At 43.5% G+C, this 19,552-nt stretch overlaps 1 protein-coding gene, 2 long non-coding RNA genes and 1 pseudogene across 8 annotated transcripts in view; 2 read left to right on the top strand and 2 right to left on the bottom strand.

The window, feature by feature from the left end:
• ZNF445 (zinc finger protein 445) overlaps positions 1-10,521 on the top strand; it is a 29,124-nt gene extending 18,603 nt beyond the window's left edge. For 2 of the 6 annotated variants that reach the window (XR_014064733.1, XR_014064736.1), the window contains exons 7-8: positions 301-3,233; positions 6,787-7,491. Coding sequence is in view for 1 of the 6 variants with exons in the window: in XM_081527822.1 (XP_081383948.1) it covers positions 301-2,471 (2,171 nt within the window). In the remaining 5 variants the exon portion in view is untranslated. Of the gene's footprint in view, positions 1-300; positions 7,492-8,507 lie in introns of those variants that run through there. The other 4 variants (XR_014064732.1, XR_014064735.1, XR_014064734.1 and 1 more) reach the window with 3 other exon arrangements.
• An 85-nt stretch (positions 10,522-10,606) lies between these two features.
• LOC145521022 (protein FAM136A pseudogene) lies at positions 10,607-11,106 on the top strand (annotated as a pseudogene).
• Positions 11,107-15,783: 4,677 nt separating this feature from the next.
• Positions 15,784-16,952, bottom strand: LOC145520708 (uncharacterized). Its single transcript, XR_014064743.1, has 2 exons — positions 16,740-16,952; positions 15,784-16,392 (listed from the first exon to the last, which is right to left on the bottom strand). It is a non-coding gene; the product is annotated as an uncharacterized LOC145520708 (long non-coding RNA).
• Positions 16,953-17,527: 575 nt separating this feature from the next.
• LOC145520710 (uncharacterized) lies at positions 17,528-19,534 on the bottom strand. Its single transcript, XR_014064745.1, has 3 exons — positions 19,095-19,534; positions 18,065-18,233; positions 17,528-17,798 (listed from the first exon to the last, which is right to left on the bottom strand). It is a non-coding gene; the product is annotated as an uncharacterized LOC145520710 (long non-coding RNA).
• Between the last annotated feature and the right edge of the window lie 18 nt (positions 19,535-19,552).

Genomic DNA, 19,552 nt, shown 5'->3' with positions numbered 1-19,552 from the left:
GCCTTATCCGTGACTGTTTTTGTAAAGCTACTGGCAGCCAGGCAAAAGCCTCACCACCTAAGTTCATGACATTTTTTGGTCCCTTGGTGCTTTTTGTATTTCCAAGTATGGAAAAAGAGAACATTCTTTACTACCCACCCCCCCGCCTTTTTTTAAACCACACCTAGTGACTTATGGGATCTCTGTCCCCTTACCAGGGATTGAACGTGGGCCATGGCAGTGAAAGCCTAGAATTCTAACTGCTAGGCAACCAGTGTGTTCCCAAGAGTAGTATATTCTCTTATGTTTTGTTTGTGTCAGGAGATGAGCTCCATGTGAAAACAGACAAGTTCATCTTAAAACCTGAACCTTTGGAAGAAGTGGTAACCTTAGCCATGCCATCAGGATGTCATGGTACAGCAACTGTTTCTGAGGGACCAGGGCTCAGAGAATCCACTACACAGAAGAGCAGGTTAAAGGAACGATGCGGAAACCCCACACAAGTGAGAGTTAAGAAAGAAGAGACCATTTCCAGCCATGGGTCAGGGAAAGACTGCGAAGATTCGGGAAGAAGTAATAGTCTTCATCTAAGACATATTACATATTTGAGAGGACCCAGAAGAAAGCAGTCCCTTAAACACGGCTATGGCAAACACTTCAGGGGAAGTTCCTACCACTATGACTATAAGGAGTACGGAAAAGGGTTCAGACGCATGATGGGTGGGTTCAGCCTACATCAGAGAATTCATGCTGGACTGAAAGGCAAGGCCAGTGATGCGCATGGGAAGGACTTTAGCCTTAGTTCCCATCACCAGCACGGGCAGAATCTTCACATGGTGGGGACATTGTATAAGTGCAGCGACTGCGGGAGGACCTTCAGTCGTAGCTCCCACCTTGTGTGTCATCAGAGACTCCACACTCAAGAGAAGCCATTTAAGTGCAGGGCATGTGGGAAAGCCTTTAGGTGGAGCTCAAACCGGGTGCGGCATGAGAAAATTCACACCAGACTGAAACCGTACAAGTGCAGTTTATGTGACAAAGCTTTCCGTCGCATGTCTGTCTACCGCCTGCACCAGGAAACCCATGCTAAGCAGAAATATCTTGAATCTACTCAGGAAGAAGAAGCTCTTACCTGTGACTCAGACTTTGATCATCATTTGAGAGACCAAAGTGGGGAGAGACTCTTTGACTGCAGCCAGTGTAGGAAATCCTTCCACTGTAAATCATACATTCTTGAACATCAAAGGATTCACACCCAGGAGAAACCCTACAAATGTCCCAAATGCAGGAAAACATTTAGGTGGAGGTCCAACTTCACTCGTCACATGAGACTGCACCGGGAAGAGAAGTTTTATGACCTGGACAAATGCAGAGAAGAGCGGAAGCAGACCTCCAACTCCAGCCAGCCCCAGAGCGCCCCCACCATGGAAAAAGCTCTCACGTGTCAGCAGTGTGGGAAAACTTTCATTCGAAAGAAGACTCTCATCAATCATCAGAGAATTCACATAGGCAAGAAACCATACCGATGCCACGAATGCGCAGAAGAGTTTCCTCAGAGGTCAGCCTACATTGTTCATAAGAGGCAGCATGCCGCCAAAAGAAAACCTGAGGACGCACCGTCGTTTAGTCATGACAGAGCATTCCAAGTTCCTCAGACCAGTCCCACCACAGAGGAGCCCTACAAATGCAGCCAGTGTGGCAAAGTCTTCCGCAATCATTCGTTCCTCCTCATCCATCAGAGAGTTCACACCAGAGAGAAGCCCTATAAGTGCAAGGAGTGTGGGAAATCTTTCAGATGGAGTTCTAACCTCTCCCGACATCAGAGGACTCACTCTTTGGGAAAACAGGATGAGTACTCTGAAAGCGAAGATGCTCTAAATCTTCAGTCACAAGTCCTCACCGGTGCAAAACCTTTTCGGTGCCAAGAATGTGGGAAAAACTTTACACGTAAAAGAAGTCTTTTAGATCATGAGGGAATACACAGTGGAGAGAAGCGCTATAAATGTAACCTGTGTGGGAAATCTTATGACAGAAATTATCGCCTTGTGAATCATCAGAGAATCCACACTAAAGAGAGACCGTTTAAATGTCAGTGCTGTGGGAAAGATTTCATTGGAAAACATACCCTCTCCATTCATCAGAGAAAACACACCAGAGCGGCCCAGTCTGAAAGTGGCGTGGCTGGGCTGTCTTCCCACCAGGAGACTGGGGGGAAGTTACATGAATTAAAATCAGGTGAGGAGAATCCTCTGGAAGATGATGAGAAAACTTGTGATCAGAAATCTGAACTCCCTGGACTCCAGGACATACCCACTCGGGGAAAGTGCCACAAATGTAGCACATGTGGGAAAGCTTTTAGCAAGAGCTCACAACTCGTCAGCCACAAGAGATTTCATACTCGGGAGAGGCCCTTCAAATGCAGAGAGTGTGGGAAGACCTTCAGGTGGTCTTCAAACTTGGCTCGGCATATGAAAAACCATATTAGAGATTAACTTGGGGTCTAACAGTTGGGGAGAGGGGGTCCTGGTTACCCTACTGGAGAACCCCCGATGGTAGGGGGTGTGGGGCAGACCTTCACAGAGGGCCCAATCCTTTTTTTGGAAGCTTGTGGCAGAGAATCCTGAGCATTCAAAAATGTAGGGCACCTCCATCCTACTGTTGGAAAATGAGATGCTAGGGAAGAGCCTCATTGGGTTCCAGAAGGAGGTTTGGGCCCCTTGGAGTGGGCTTCGCACTATGGCCTGGAGTTTCCCCCCAGCCAGATTTTCTTCTGTAACTCTGAAGGGAGAGACCATACACTTCGTGGTGGTTCAGCAGAATGTCCATGGCATGGTCGGCTGTGGCTGCTGGGAAGGGTCCAGTTGGATCCTTAGTTTGCCTTTGAGTGTGGCCTATGATGATGTCTAGTCCATTTGACCTGAAAAGCACCAGCAGCAAGAACTAGTGTCTCCAGATACCTCCAGGGGAGTTCCGGCTGTGCCTTCAGTCTTCACAGCTGACTTTGGGTATTTGCTGTGGGCATAACAGTTGTCTCAGCTGCAGGTGGAGGAGAACAGGGTCCTGGGCTTAATCATCTGGAGAATGAAGCTCTCCCATCGCCAGCTCCATCCCGCAGGTCTGAATGGACAGCAGCGGTCCATCTGCTAAACAGAAATGCATCGGGCATCTTCCATATGCCAGGCCCTGTCGTGTGGGCCATAGACCCAGCAGGGGACTGGAGCAGAAAAGTCTGCCATCTTGGATCTTTACAGACAGTAAGCAAATGAGATATATGTAGTATTTTGGGTGATGGTATGTGTTGTGGACAAAATGAATCAGCAGAGTGAGAGGGAATGCTGGGTTGGAAGGTGGATTGGGATTTTATAAATAGGCTGGTCAGGAAGGGTGTCAACTGAGAAGGTCAGATTTGAACGAGAACCGAAGGAGGTCATGGAGGAAGCCATGTAGGTCCCTTGTTCCTATCAGGAGCCTTCACAGGAGGTAGTCTGCTTAGGGAATGGCCTGTAGGCCCCTGAACCAGAGTGAAGTGAGCCATCTGGAAGCGAGAAGCCCGGAAAGGTAGACGGCCAAGCCATGTGAGCATCATGGGTCCTTGCTGGGCCTTGGCTTCCTCAGAGGGGAGCTTTTGGACAGTTTTGAGGATTATGGTCTGAATCTGAACCATTATAGAACGTAGTTCAGATTCAGAGTCTCACGTGTTGAGGGCCCAAGGTGATGGGAAGGGTCTCAGAGTCATCAGATGTGTGTTCCTGGCTTGCTGTACCTTTTCTTGGCAGGATGATCTTGGGTGAATCACTGAACATTGGCATCTAAAATAGTGGCTGACTCGGCTACCCAACTCTTGGGACTGGTGAAAAGGAGGCTTGACTTACTAAGATTCTGGGTTAGGAGTCTGATCTGTATACCAGAGCTTCACTGAGCTGCAGATCCCATGTCAGTTGACACTGCAAACACAGAAATACCCCTTTTCTGTCCATCTTTTCATCCCCCTACTCCTTGTGCCACCTGGTACCTCATAGAGTTCCTGCCCCAGAAGAGGTGTTTCTACTGCCATTTTTTTTTTTTTTTCGGTTAAAAGGCTAACTCAGAATCTCTGAGTGTTTTCTGTTTATTAGACAGAGACATATTATAACGACAAACCAGGACTTCTGATTAAATATATGAGATGACTAGTGTCACTTTGGTGAGTTAGAACTTCACATTTTAATTAGCCTTGAAGCCTTGCGACATAAATATACAAGTCTCTCGTGTGTGTTGTGTGAAATAATAAAGATACATGCAGACTCTTTAGAATTTGGAGAGCCCAGATGTGGAACCACTACTGTAAGAACTCACAGGAAAAAACTTCAAACTAGACTTTATAAAAATGCCCCCTCTGTCCTGCCCCCATCTTTATGGCTAACCTTCAAACTCAACAGTAAAGAAGCCTTTCACCATTTCAGTGATATTCTTCAAAGTTTCACTTTTGGAAGGGAATATAAACTAATTGAAATCTCCTTTTCAGAGGAAATTGATTGAAGAATTCTGGCAGAGAAGTGATGTCAATTACATTGTAGTCTACAGGAGGTCTCTTTCTTGGCAAACTACCAAAACGAAGCTATATTACAACTGCACAAAACAGTAACGGCATCAAGATTTCAAGGACTGTTATCAGAGTCTTTCGTTTCTTTAAAACAAAATTCAAGTTTTAAGTTCCTGAACATCATCATTTTTTGAGCTGAAGAGGAGCGATCGCCGCTAGCTTTGCACCTGCTGTCTCCTCTGCCCAGAACACACTTCCCTCTCATGTTGACATGGCCAGCTCTTCTACTTTTTTCAGATCTTTATTTAAAAGTCACTTTCTCAGCCTTTCTTGATCATCCTATTAGAATGGCCAGGATTTCCCTAGTGGTCCAGTGGTTAAGAATCTGCCTGCCAATGCAGGGGACATGGATTCCATTCCCTGTCAGGGAAGATTCCACATGCCGTGGGCAACTAAGCCTGTGTGCCACAACTACTGAGCCTGCACACTCTAGAGCCTGCGCGCCGTAACCAGAGAGCCACTGCAGTGAGAGCCCTGCGCACCGCAGCTAGAGAGCAGTCTTCACTCTGTGCAGCTAGAGAAAGCCGTCACCCAGCCACGAAGACCCTGCGCAGCCAGAGAAAGAGAAGTGAATGAATGAATAAGTAAACAAAATTATTTTTTAAAAAGGCAATATGGTATTAGCTGAAGCACAAGCAGGCAAACTATGGCCCATGGACCAAATCCAGCCCATGACCCATTTTTCTACAGCCTGTAAACTAAGAATGGTTTTGACACCTTTTAATGGTTAGAAAAGCTGCCCTCAACTACTTCTGCTGCTGCTGCTAAGTCGCTTCAGTCGTGTCCGACTCTGTGTGATCCCATAGATGGCAGCCCACCAGGCTTCCCCGTCCCTGGGATTCTCCAGGCAAGAACACTGGAGTGGGTTGCCATTGCCTTCTCTGATGCATGAAAGTGAAAAGTGAAAGTGAAGTCTCTCAGTCGTGGCTGACTCTTCACGACCCCATGGACTGCAGCCCGCCAGGCTCCTCCGTCCATGGGATTTTCCAGGCAAAGTACTGGAGTGGGGTGCCATCGCCTTCTCCGTCTACTGCCATTTTTATAAAATGATAAATATTTATTTTTAAACATTCAAGTCAGATTTTTTAAAATGTAAAGAGTGAAGTAAAAGTCAACAGAAATCCCTCTGTACTGAGGTAAACCTTTAATATTTTGGGATTGTACTGATGCAGTCTGTTTGGTAACCTGAGTTTTAAAATAATTATGTAAGTAGTATATGATTATGATAGAAATATTAGTATGTACAGATTCACTAAAAGGAAAAAAAGTCTGACTATTTGGAGCTAACTACTAAACATTTTGGCGTACTCAGTGTTGGATTTAACATCATTACTCTTCCCTGAATGCCCCTGGGCTGACCTGACTCGCGCTGTTTCCTTTCACGTGGAGTGCCACGCTCCTGTCTAATCTGGCCCAGGTCTTTACTCTTTAAGTCCCAGCCTTCCCTGACCCTTGTCCCTCGAAGCTTTCTCCCCTGGTCCCACCTCTCCTCCTGCCTGTATGTTGCTCTGTTGGGTGTTGTCTGGGTTTCCGAAAGTTACTCCCATTATTGCAGCCAGACGGAGTACTCCGGAAGCCAGGTTTGGGTGTTTTTTTCTGGGCAGAGTAGATTTTGCACAAAGTTGCCTCTTTTAAGGAATGTAGAACTGAATTCATTATTTTAGCTAAGTCAGGGTTGGAACTTTTTGAAGGTGTTTGCGAGTGAAATGTTGACTGGAGACTGCCCACAAGCGTGCCTGCTACTTGGGAGCCCAGCCACTGGTGTCTCCGAGCCAGAGGGGACCCAGTTGACTACCTTGGCCATCCTTGCTCACCTCACACACTGTCCTGGCCTGGAGAACATACCCCTTCTTCCAAACCTGCCCCTCATTCTCCCACCCCCTGGGAGGAACTGAAATTAGGGTTCGTGGGAGCCAGATGGGCTGGGACTCCACAGAGGGGTAGATATCAGGAGATGTTTCAGGCAAGTGTTCAGTGTGGTTGGCCTCACCCTTGCTGACAGAACCCGTCAGTCCAGACAGAAGCAAGTGTAGAGAAGAACATGCAGGAAATGTAAATTGATGTGGACCATCTTCTACTCATGAAGTTGGCTAATTTTTAGAAGCCCTTGTGTGGGTAAGTGTATGGTACATGGGAACTCTCTGCTGTGGAAATGGAAATTGTGACAACTGCTGTGCCAAGCAATATGTAAAATCTGGTAAAATTGTGTATATTCTGCCACCCAGAATTCTACTCTTGGATAAACCCTAAAGTAACTCCATTTGAAGAAGGAACTGTGTCTATGACTGTTCATTGCAGTACTGTGTAGATAGCAAGATTAGGAGAAGCCTAAATTTCCATCAGCAGAAGAACAGGTGGTTTTTGGTAAGTGAATATGAAAGAACTAGAGTTACATCTTTCAACATAGATGAATCAAAAATGATGCAGAGAAAGTTGCAGAAGCTACATATACCACTTATGTAAAGTTAAACATACTGTGTATCTGTGGGCACATTATTTAAACTTACTCGTGTTTCACTTTTTCTGTAAAATGAGATAGTAGTGCCAGCCTCACAGGGTGGTGGGGGAGGGGGACAGTTAATGAATTAATGCATGTAAACTGCTTAGAATAGTGGCGGGCATGTAAGCATTGTTGGCATAAGGTAACCAGTGTTACTGTTTTACACAATAATATATTTCCTGTGATTCAAGTTATATGAAATGAAGAGTGGAAAATCCTGTGTTAGAATGATGTGTGAAAGCCATGCTCTGCCTTCCCAGAGCAGGAGTTGCTGATGGAATCAGGGAGGGTACATGGAGGTTTCAGTTGTGTTTTCTTTCTCTTAAAATGTTGATGTAGTTGGTTCAGCATGTTGCTTTAATGGGATATGTGATGGGTTCTTTTCTAACTGTGTGTTTAAAATATCTCAAAATAAAAGTATTTTTAAGCATGGGCTCTGCCATTTCATGATTTTTTACAAATCCTGGCTCTGCCATTTATGTGGTGTTTCCTAGAGCAGGCCATTCCTTCTCTCAAGGCTTCAGGTTCCTAGCCTGCAGAAATGGAGAGCAGCACAAATGGCTCTTCTCAAGGAGTGGTAGTGGTTCAGCAGGTCTGAAACATCCACAATGGTAAACCCAGCAGCAGCTAAAAAGAATGGGGATGGTCTCCATGTACTGACACGTAATCTTCAAGACCTGTAGTTTAAAAGGATATTATAAGCTACGCCTCCTTTAATTCCTCCTTGCCTAAAAATAACAAGTGATGTCAGAAGCTGTAGCCTGGGATCCTGTGAATGGAAGATGGTTCGTCATCCACTGGGGTAGTGAGTAGGTTTTAGGGTAGTGAGTAGGTTTACACACCAACCACCCTTCTTTTTAAGTTAATGCTAAGGCAGCTAAGAAGAGCAAAGGTTCTGTATCAGCCAGGTTCTAGTCAGGAGCCAGAAACCATGTCAGTTATTTTAACAAAAAATTTGCAGAGAATTTTTCGCTAGATCTATCTAAGTAAAAAGGCGAAAAGAGAAAGCTAAGGTATCATGGAGGTAGTGACTGTGAGGAGGAGCTACCACCACCCACAACTGGAGGAGCTGAGATAGAATCTGGCCTCACTGTGGATGTTTGACCACTGACGGGTTTCAAGCCCTGCCCACATTTTGCCTCACATCTGGACAAGCTGAACAGAAATCCCAAGCACACCCTCTCAGCTTTCAAGATGACGTTTATGCAAACCCTGACTTTTTAGTTGTACTGGAATCCTCACCCCTAACCACAATAAAAACCAGAGCCACTCACACCTCCTTTTAGCAAGGCAAACCAACTGGCTTTGGTACCTGTCCTGCTGTCCCCACAGACCCTCATTATGTGAATAATAAACTTTTTCATAACCTTTTGATATGTTGTGATGTCATTAGTTTCAACATCTGAACCAGTTTGAGCTGGTATTGTATTGATTCTACCTCCACAGGGCACGCTACAAAGCAGGAACCAAGAGGAGTGGTTTGAATTGTTAACAGGTTAGGTAGCCATTGCAAGTGAACTCCTGTGGGACGGAGTTCAGACCTATGAGAAGGAGAGCACGGCTGGGCCGGACTCAACTGCTGCTACCAGGAGGAGTTGCTGCAGAAGAAAGAAGCATTGGGAACAGAAAGCAGTGCCCACAAAAAGTAAGAAGGGACAAGTCTCCTCTTCCTCCTATGTTAGGATTCTCCAGAGAATCAGAATCAATAGGATATGTGTGTGTGTGTGTGTGTGTGTGTGTGTGTGTGTATAGAGAGAGAATAAAATTGGCTCATGTGGTCCAAGATTTGCTGAGTGGGCCAACAGGTTGGAGATCCAGGAGAGCCCATATTCCAGTTCCGCCCAAAAGCTGTTTGTGGTGGAACCTAAAAGATCTGATGTTGCGAGTAAAGTCAGTAGACAGTCTGCTAGAGTATTCTTTGTTGCCTGGGAAGGCCAGTCTTTGTTTTATTCCAGCATTCAACTGATTAGAACAGGCCTGTCCACATTATGGAGAGTAATCTGCTTTACTCACACAGCCCACCAATTTAAATGTTAGTCGCATCCAAAAAAACACCCTTACAGAATAACATCTGACTAAATGTTTGTGGCCCAGACGACCTGGCACACAAAATTAATCATCACATCCTCCAGTATTGCAGCTTCTCTCATATTCATTGATTGCAGAACCTAGTGAAACTAGCAGCCAAAGCAGAGATGTAGATTGCAGAATTCCAATCCCATCATCACAAATCATCTCTAGAAGGGCAGGTTTGAAACACAAAGATAATAAGCTAATAAATGATGCAACTTTCCTGAATTATTTTTAAAATTCCTAGGATATTTGACTTAAAATTTTGAGACTGATAATAATTGTTGAGGAAATTTTGTGTTAAATTGTAGACAGTTGGTCACTTAAAGGTGTGAATTACGTCATCAGTGGGTTTTGCCAACTGACCTTGTAATAGCTGTTGACTGACCTTATCTTGCTGTAATGAACTCATTGAAAGTCTCAGGAAGAGTTTCTCAAAATTAAGAACACAGTTAAGAGTATTCCTCTTCATGAACATTTATTTTACAAGGTTCAATAATAAATTTAATAAGGCAAATCTGTGACTTTAACAAAACAGCACAGAATCCAGATTTGCCTCAAGTGGAGCAGTGACCTGGATAAGACCCCAGCAGAGCATAGGGGAAACCAGACAGTGGAGTCCTAGAGCCAATTAAAAAGGCAAAAAGGCAAGGATGCCTCCATTTACATTTATGGTTGAGCTATCTGTTGCCCAAACGACCTGGGAGCACATCAGTTCATGCCTTTCACTATTAAATCTGTATAAGATAGCTAAGGCAAGGAGAACGTGTGCATCTAGGTGTACTGGTTAAGATTCATAGGATATTAATGTGGCTTCAATAGATGGTTCCTATTGGTGTGAATTAAAGAATCTGATAAATATATTGAATAGAGGTAGAAAAAATTGGTCTAAGTATGGATGTTTTCCCTCTGCAACTTAAGATTTGAATGAGAGCAGAAAACAGACTACCTTCAGATACATCATTGTGGCTTATTTAAAATGGCCATGGAAGATTCTCCCTTGGTGAGAGAGAGTCCAAGGAGTCATGTATATAGAACAATACTAAATACTGACATCAGCAACCCAAGGGAAATACGCTTTTAGATTCATGCAGATCCTTCCACATAATAGTTGGACACATGAATCTTATTCATATAGAAGTATGAAGTTGTTGGGAAAATCCACAGGTTTTCCTTCTTCTTGGTCCATTTACAACTAATTATATACATTTAAATGTTCTATCATCAGATCCACAGCTGAGAAGCTTATTCTATCAAGGTTCAGTCTAATGTGAACATAAGCAGGAACTTTTATGTCTTAAGGCTGATTCATGTGAATGTATGGCAAAAACCACCACAATATTGTGATTAGCCGCCAATTAAAAAAGTCATGGGAGGAAAAAAAAAGAAATAGAAGTTATATATAAAAAGAAAGTCTAGCCTGTGTGCAGGAGTCCATGTGGGCGCCGGCACAGCCAGGAACCACGCGGGTCGCCATGGTGGAGCTGCAGCAGCTCCGGGTGCAGGAGGCAATGGGCTCCATGGTGAAGAGCCTGGAGAGGGAAAATATCTGGAAGATGCAGGGCCTCATGTTCCAGCGCAACGCCAGCTATTGCGAAGACAGCCAGGCGTCCATGCAGCAAGTGCACCAGTGCATTGAGCCCTGCCATGCATCTCTGGCTCGAGCCCAGGCCCTGGTGACCAGTGAGCTGGAGAAATTCCAGGACCGCCTGGCCTGGTGCATTCTATGTATTGCAGTGACAAGGCCAAAGATTGAATAGATGTGGGGAGTAAGGAGCTTCAGGGGAAGCGGTGGCTGGAGACCTGTGTGACCAAGTGTGTGGATGACAACGTGAACCTTATCCCAACCATGACCAGGAAGATGAAGGAGTCTCATCCATTGGGAAATAGCTGTCTGCTAGTGGCCATCAGGGGTGAGGGCAGGAATCGATTTAAAAAGAGGAATGGGGATTTGGGTCTTTTCAGGGAAAGTTGATGAATGAGGAAATTAAGGATGGCAGCAAGTCTAAGGCCTGTGTTTCTTTGCTCTGAACGCTGGTTCCTTTGTGTTTCAATCCTAGAAAGTAAAATGGAAAAAAAACGGTGCTAAAATTTGGGTCACAGATAGCTCAGGAGGTTTTTTGTGAGCCTCAATTTCATGTGGCAAGTGCTTCTCTTGGCAATAGGGAGTCTCCCTTGTACCAAACCAGGGCCCTCCAAGGTACTCGATTCTCTTACTGCACAGATGCCAAGAGGCTGGCAGTTTCCTCTAACCTGCTTATGGTCTAGTGGAGTATGAGGAGAGGTGTTTCTATTTGTTGCCCACCTGCTGTTTACCAGAAGGATCACTACAACATTTCCCACAAATTAATAAAATCCATGTAATCACTAATTTAGAAAGGAACAGGGGGCTTCTAGGGATTTTGTTTTGCTTGGTTTTATTTTATAGACAAGGGCATGACGTTAATTTAAGATGTAAAGTTGGGAGCGGCAGTTTGGATAAAAACTTTGAAAGGGTCCCTGCAGATACTCATTTCTGACCATCAAGATGTGGCTGTGTATTTCTTAAAAATTTCACACTACATCTTTCAGCCTGGAGACCTGCAAAAATATAAGAAGTGGTATCACACTGGTAAGGGAAGCAAGTGTTCCCTTTCACTGGCAGCCATGGTGAGCCCCGAGGCTGCCTGCAGCAGAGTCAGCCAAGCGACAAGACAGTCTTACAGTGACACTCACCCTTGAAGGGAAACAGAATTTTGACAGTGTTATATGCTCATATTCAGGAATGAACAGTGAAAGAGGAACTGTTGGCTGCTTAATTAAGAGGGTTGTGAAGTACGGGCTTTGGAAAAATCTGGTTTTCATGAACCAATGAAAGCCTAAACCCAGTGTTGCTTACTTTGCCCCCTGAAATAACAGAGCTTTACTGAGACAATCCCCAGGCAACACAAAGTCAACGGAGGAAAAGTAAGCAATTTAGGGGTGAGCTGTAGCTCCTTTAGAGCAGTAAAGGGACTGCCCTCCGTTACCAAATACCACTGTTTGCCAGAGCCTTCACTACATGCATCATACTTGCCCCAGTTCTGGCACCTTATGATTTTGATAAGGACCTTGTCTTTTTCTCAACTTATTACTTGATAATATTGTCTGTTTGCTGTTTCAAGACTGTGATATATTTTCCTAGTGGTTTGGTTTTAAAAATAAGACTTAATTTTCTTCCAAAAAAAAAAGGAAGAACGTCTACTCGGAGTCCTGAGAGCAAGCTCGGTGGCTGCAATATCATCAGAAGGAGCTATTTCAGGTAAGTAGAAAGTCTTATTACTATGGTTTTACCTGTATGAGGTGGATTGTAGAATGTTCCAACTGGTAAGCCTTGGTCGGTAGTACTAGAGTAATCCATGTCCAGTAACAGTTGGTGTTTTCCTGTCTTCAAATGTCTTGTTCACACACTATGAAGCTTCAGTCCTAGGATGACTTTTTACTTATCATTGGTCACAGTAGTTGGAGTAATCATTCATTTGTTCATTCGTTCATTCATTCATGGAAACATTTTTTTTGAATCAAGTCAACACTGGTTTATAGCACAAGTTTCATGTGTACAGGACTGAAATTCTACTTTTGTATACACTACAGTGTGCTCACCACCAAAAGTCTAGTTTTGATCCACCACACAATTGATCCCTTTTACCCTTTTCACCCTTACCCTCTGATAACCACCAACTTGTTCTTTGTATCTGTTTTTATTCTTGTTTTTTATATTCCGTGTATGAATAAAATTGTATTTTGTTTTTCTCCATCTGACTTATTTCACTTAGTGTAATACCCTTAAAGTCCATTCTGTCACAGATGACAAGATTTCATCTTTTTGTGACTGAATAATATTTCCATTGTATATATACACCACATCTTTATCCTTCATCCACATCTTTATATATATAGAACACATCCTTGTGTTGATGGGTACTTCACTTGTTTCCACATCTTGCTTATTGTATATGCTGTGGCAATGAACATAGGGTGCATTTTATCTTTTCAAAATTATATTTCCATATTCTTTGGATAAGTCCTCAGAAGCAGAAGAACTGGATCATATGGTAATTCTAATAATATACTGAGGAATTGCCATATTGTTTTCCATAGTGGCTGCACCAACTTACTTTCCCATGAACAATATATGAGATTCTTTCTTTCCTACATTCTCTCCAACACATTTCTTTTTCTTTTTGACTGCACCTCGCAGTGTGCAGAACTTCCCTGACCAGAGAGCAAGCCTGCACTCCTTGCAGTGGAAGCAAAGAGTCTTAAGCATCTATTTTTCTGCCAATACCATGCTGTTTTGATTACTAGCCTTGTAGTGAAATCTGACATCAGCGACTGTGACGCCTGCATCTTTGTTCTTTTTTCTCAGGACTGCTTTGACTATCTGGATCTTTTGTGGTTTCATACAGATTTGGGGATTTTTTTATTCTACCTCTGTGAAAAATATCATTGGGATTTTGATAGAGATTGCACTGAATCTGTAGATTTCCTTAGGTAATATGGACATTTTAACAATGTTACGTCTTCCAATCAATGAGCATGAAATATTTTTCCATTTCTTTGTGTCTTCAATTTCTTTCAACAGTATCTTATAGTTTTCAGTTTTTTACTCCTTGGTTAAATTCATTCCTAGGGATATTTTATTTTTTTTGTTGTGATTGTAAATGAAATTGCTTGCTTTAATGTGTCTTTTTGCTGGTTCATTGTTACTGTACAAAAATGCAACAGGTTTTTATATGCTAATTTGTACCTTGCAACTTTACTGTATTTTTTAAAATGCCTTATTTATTTATTTATGGCTACGCTGGGTCTCTCAGAGAAGGCAATGGCACCCCACTCCAGTACTCTTGCCTGGAAAAGCCCATGGACGGAGGAGCCTGGTAGGCTGCAGTCCATGGGGTCGGGAAGAGTCGGACACGACTGAGCGACTTCACTTTCACTTTTCACTTTCACGCATTGGAGAAGGAAATGGCAACCCACTCCAGTGTTCTTGCCTGGAGAATCCCAGGGACGGCGTAACCTGGTCGGCTGCCGTCTATGGGGTCGCACAGAGTTGGACACGACTGAAGCGACTTAGCAGCAGCAGCAGCAGCAGCAGGAGCAGCGCTGGGTCTCTGTTGCTGCGCGTAGGCTTTTTCTAGTTGTGGCCAGTGGGCGTTCCTCTCTCTTGTGGGCTTTGCACTGTGGCGGCTTCCCTTGTTGCAAATCAGGGTCTCTAGAGCTAGCAGGCTTCAGTAGTTGTGGCGCACGGGCTTAGTTGCCCCTTGGCATGTACAATCTTCCCAGACCAGGGATTGAACCCGTGTTCCTTGCATTGGCAGGTGGATTCTTAACCACTGGACTACCGGGGAAGTCCTTGTATTTGTTTATTTTTTTAGTAGTTTTTTTGTGTGTGTATGGAGTCTACAGTGTTTTCTATATACAAAATCATGGTATCAGCAAATAGTGAAAGTTTTACTTGTTTCTTTTCAATGTGAGTGCCTTTTCCTTCTTTTCCTTGCCTAATTGCCCTGGCTAGGACTTCCAATGCCATGTTAAATAAGAATGGTGAGAGTAGGCCCTTGTCTTATTCCTGATCTTAGAGGGATAATTCTCAGTTTTTCACCACTGAATATGATATTTGATGTGATTTAAGTTTTCTGAATAACTTTTTGTGTCCTAACACATGGTCTATTCTTGAGAATGTTCCATATGCACTTGAGAAGAATGTATTCTGCAGCTTTTGGATGGAATGTTTTATATATATAGTTTTAGGTCTGTTTGGTTCTGTGTTTCACTTAAGGCCAATGTTTCCCTGTTGATTTTCTGTCTGAAGTATCTACCCATTGATGTAAGTGAGGTGTATAAGTCCCTTACAATTACTGTGTTGCTGTTAATTTCTCTTTTCCTCCCTTTAAATGATTATATTATTAATTGTTTCATATTCTCTGGTGTTTCCCTGTTATGTGCCTATATATTAATACATGTCGTGCCTTTTTGATGAATCATCCCTTTTATCATCGTATTTGTCTCTTGTTAACCTTTTGTGGTTTGAAGTCTATTTTGCCTGATATGAGTATGGCCACACTCTTTCTTTTGGCTGCCATTTGCTCGGAGTATCCCATTCTTTCACACTGAGCCTACATCTGTCTCTAGAGCTGAGTTTCTTGGGAGCACCATATAATGGGATCTTGTTTTTTAATCCATCTAGCCACCCTGTCTTTTGGTTGGTGAATTTAATCCACCTAAAATTTAGGATAAGTACTGATATATGAAGACTTGAGTGCCATTTTATCATTTGGTTTTTGGTTGCTTTATATTTCTGTTATTTCTTCTCCCTTGTGTTTCTGTTTCGAACTCTCTGATTCCATCTGCAGCTGGTGTGGCAGAGACCACTGACTGTTCCCTATGTTTTGAATTCCTCTCATTTTGAATAGTAGAAGGCTTAGCTCTTTATGGGACCACTGAAAGGAAGGACTCTAGGCCACAGCCTTTTTTTCAGTGTATATCTTCATCATTTTCCCAATAATCATACCTATTGTTTGAAATGGAAAAGACATGGTAGCACAAAGACTGACATGCTGGATGTTATTTTTTTAATTCCCTAAAATAATTCTATGTATATATAACGATGAAAAGAAGAAAGCCTTCAAAATTAGATTTTGAGAAATTTTAAAGATCAAACCAGGTCATGATTTGTGTCAGGCTGGAGGCCTCTGAGGACCCTGTGTAGCATCCTGTGAGTAAGGCTAACAACCTGGAAGATGATTTTCTCGGGGCTGAAGGATGTCAGCTTCAGGGACAAATCATGAAAGTAGGAAAACCCCTGCCCTGGGAGACTGCCTTGTGGGGAGGGGAACGTAGCGGGCAGTGGCTGAGGGGGTGGTACGGATGGCCTGCAAAGCGGAGGAGGGCCTGTATCTGGCAGTGGAGGAGGTGTGTTGAGTGTAACAGGCACCTGGCCAGCACCCTGAGAGTAGCCAGGGCTCGCTGGGCCACTTTTTCTTGGAGAGGCAGCAGCAGGGGGTGCCACTGGACCCCATGTCTGTGTAGGGACAATAGGTGGGCCTCTGGGACAGGGGGGAACCACATCCCCAGCCCCACATCCAGATGGGGGTTCACATGTCAGGTTCAGCAGAGAAGCAGGAGACAGTGCCGGAGGATCTGTCTTCCACGCGGGGTAGGTGACTTGTGCTGTGACTTCATTTACCCACATAAATGTGGGTAGAGGCCTGTTCTTTGACCCCACCTGACTTCTAGACATCTACAGGAGGGGAGAGAAAACCTCGGTGAGTTCCCCATCAGTGGGCAGTGGATCCCTCAACACAGCAAGGAACCCCATGGTCTGTGGGCTTCAGTGAACTAACCCCATACTCCATGGGGGTATAGCTTTTCAGAAGCTTTTCCAGAAACAAGAGAGGTATACTAAACTGTCCAAAGTTCATTTTTAGGTTTGATCAGACCTTCAGTCCAATGTATCCACGTCCACTCCTGGTCTAAATAACTGACACCCTTGTTTGCCAAAGGCTGTTCCCTATGCATTTGTAAGTTCTATTTCTTTGAGGAGGTATGAAGTGACCATCCTTCCTGGTGAAATCTGAAAGCCCTTACCTTCTAGGTTGGAGTAGGTTTCAGGATCTGAGCAGCTATTCAGCTGTTAGATGCTGGGTGAAAAGGTGGGTCCGATTGAGGGGCAGTGAGAAGACTTCGGGCCTGGGACAGGAATGCTGCGTGGGTTCCAAGGCCATGTTCAGTGGGTTTGAGGGAAGGAGGACTTCAAAGGAAAGGACCAGGAGGAGGAGTGGCGGAAGCCTGGCCATCCCCTCCCTGCCCCATGGCCATCTCCTTTTATTCTCTGGCGCCAGCACCTGGCCTTTATGACATCAAGGTCTTCAGTCAATCACAGTGCTCACCCTGTATTGGCACTATGGACCCTCCAAGGCAATTTGTGGAGGAAAGCACCTTTGCTACCAGTGTAAATATGTACCTCTCTGCTTTTGCCAGTTAACGTGCCCGGGCAAGGGCAATTGTTTTTGTCCTGTGAACTTTAATTTCTGGGAAATTTTATTTTGAGGAGTTGTCTTTATTTGTTTATTTTTTAAATAAATTTATTTATTTTAGTTGGGGGCTAATTACTTTACAATATTATAGTGGTTGTTGCCATACATTGACATGAATCAGCCATGGGTTTACATGTGTTCCCCTTCCTGGACCCCCCTCCCACCTCCCTCCCCATCCCATCCCTCTGGGTCGTCCCATTGCCCCAGTCCTGAGCATTTGTCTCATGCATCGAACATGGAATGGTGTTCTGTTTCACATATGATAATATACATGTTTCAATGCTATTCTCCCAGAACGTCCCACCCTCACCTTCTCCCTCAGAGTCCATAAGACTGTTGTATGCATCTGTGTCTCTTATTCTGTCTCGCATATAGGGTTATCGTTACCATCTTTCAAATTCCATATATATGCGTTAGTATACCGTATTGGTGTTTTTCTTTCTGGCTTACTTCACCCTGTATAATGGGCTCCAGTTTCATCCATCTCAATAGAACTGATTCAAATGTATTCTTTTTAATGGCTGAGTAATATTCCATTATGTATATGTACCACAGCTTCCTTATCCATTCATCTGCTGATGGACATCTAGGTTGAATTTATTTCTGCAACCTTTAAAGATATGAACATTTTGTAAATATGTCTTTTTGAAAAAAAAAAGAAAAAAGAAAACTAGATCTATGCAAAGGAATTGCTAACAACAGGATTTAAGTGTATGCTGAAAGGACTGAGAGTTAGCAGAATAGTTTGGTGACAAAAAAGGAACCTCTACTAATGTAGTCATTTAAAAAGACTATATTAGGGTTGTCCAGAGAAACGGAGCCAACGTATGTGTATATGTGTGTGTGTGTGTGTGTATAGAGAGAGAATCGGCTTACATTATTATGAAGGCTTAGAAGTCCAGACTCAGGAGAGCTGGTACTGTAGTTCCAGTCTAAGTTGGAGGCCAAAGGCATGAGAAGACTGATATTACAGGCTGAAGACAGTCATGAGAGCTTTTTTGTTTTCCTTCAGATCTTCAATGGATTGGATGAGGCCTACTTTCCACTAAGTTATAAAATGGAATATAATGGAAACATATTTAACTAATGAAACCAGTATAAGAAATATAGGAAGTTTGAATCATGAGAAATTTAATTTTGGTCTTAGACAAACCAAAATATTGTGTTAACATATTTTTAAATGATTAATTAACGAAGACTCAATCATACCAGATTTTCTTTTAAATTGATGTCTTATTATCTCATAAAAGTTACAAAGGCTATTAGCTAAATATACTTTTCCCCCCCTAGATTACTGGTTTATTATAGAAGGATATAACCCAGGAACAGCCAGATGGAAGAGACACACAGGGTAGCATCCATGCCCCGTCTGAGTGACCAATGTGCCAGCATTTCCACCAGCCCGGAAACTCCCAAGTATATTTTCTAATGTTCATAAATAGAAATACTTTAGTAACATTCCTTTCCTTTTTCTTATTTAGACAGTTTTGGCTTGATCCAACCTAAATGTTCATAGAGTGTATATATATATATGTATATATAACATCCAAATGCATTTTTTGATGAGTAAATCCTTCACATATTCAGGAGACGGAAAAGAGATAAAGTGTGACAGGAAAAAATAAGAGGGAATTGACTTTAGACAGCTAATTATTCTTCTCTGTAAGGAAAGAGGAAAAGTTTAGACATGCACATACACAAAAAAGAGTGTCTGATTCTGACATAATTTGGTCCTTGAAATTTTTTTTTCTCCATCATAGGGCATGTGGGATCTTTGTTTCCTGACCAGGGATCGAACCCATGCCCCCGATATTGGAGGCTCAGCGTCTTAACCACTGGACTGCCAGGAAGTCCCTGGTCCTTGAAAATTATATTCAGCCAAAAGATATTTAAAGCCAGCACTTACTAATTCCTGATGTACAGAAAGGAAGGAAGTGATGCGTCCTGCTTGAAACAAAATGATGTGTTGCTCCGGCAAACAAGACACCATGGGGAACAGGTCTAGTTCTCAGGGAGCTGAGGCCGTGGAGAGAGTTTGGGTCCAAGGATGAGCCAGACCCAGCTGAGTAGGGAATAGATCTGTGAGAAATTTCTAGCCTCGCATCCACTATGCTAAACATGAACTAACCCTGCCAGGGGAGGACATGCCCCCTTGTCTAAAGGCTTATATCCTAGAGAAAACAGATGCTGCTTTGTGGAGCCATGCAGTGGAACTGGCACAAGTTGGCAGCTATGGGAAAGGGAAGGGCAGGTGTCAGGGACACCTCTAGGTTGGGATCTCAGGTGCTATGACAGAGGGGACCGGAGGAGGGGTGAGGTGTGTGTATGGCTTTCCTGGAAAGAGTTGAGGTCACTAGGTAGAAT

This window comes from Giraffa tippelskirchi, chromosome 9 (assembly GCF_054371585.1).
Source record: "Giraffa tippelskirchi isolate mGirTip1 chromosome 9, T2T-mGirTip1v1.2.pri, whole genome shotgun sequence".
Taxonomy (NCBI): Eukaryota; Metazoa; Chordata; class Mammalia; order Artiodactyla; family Giraffidae; genus Giraffa; species Giraffa tippelskirchi.
This window is presented reverse-complemented; position numbering and strand designations above follow the sequence as displayed.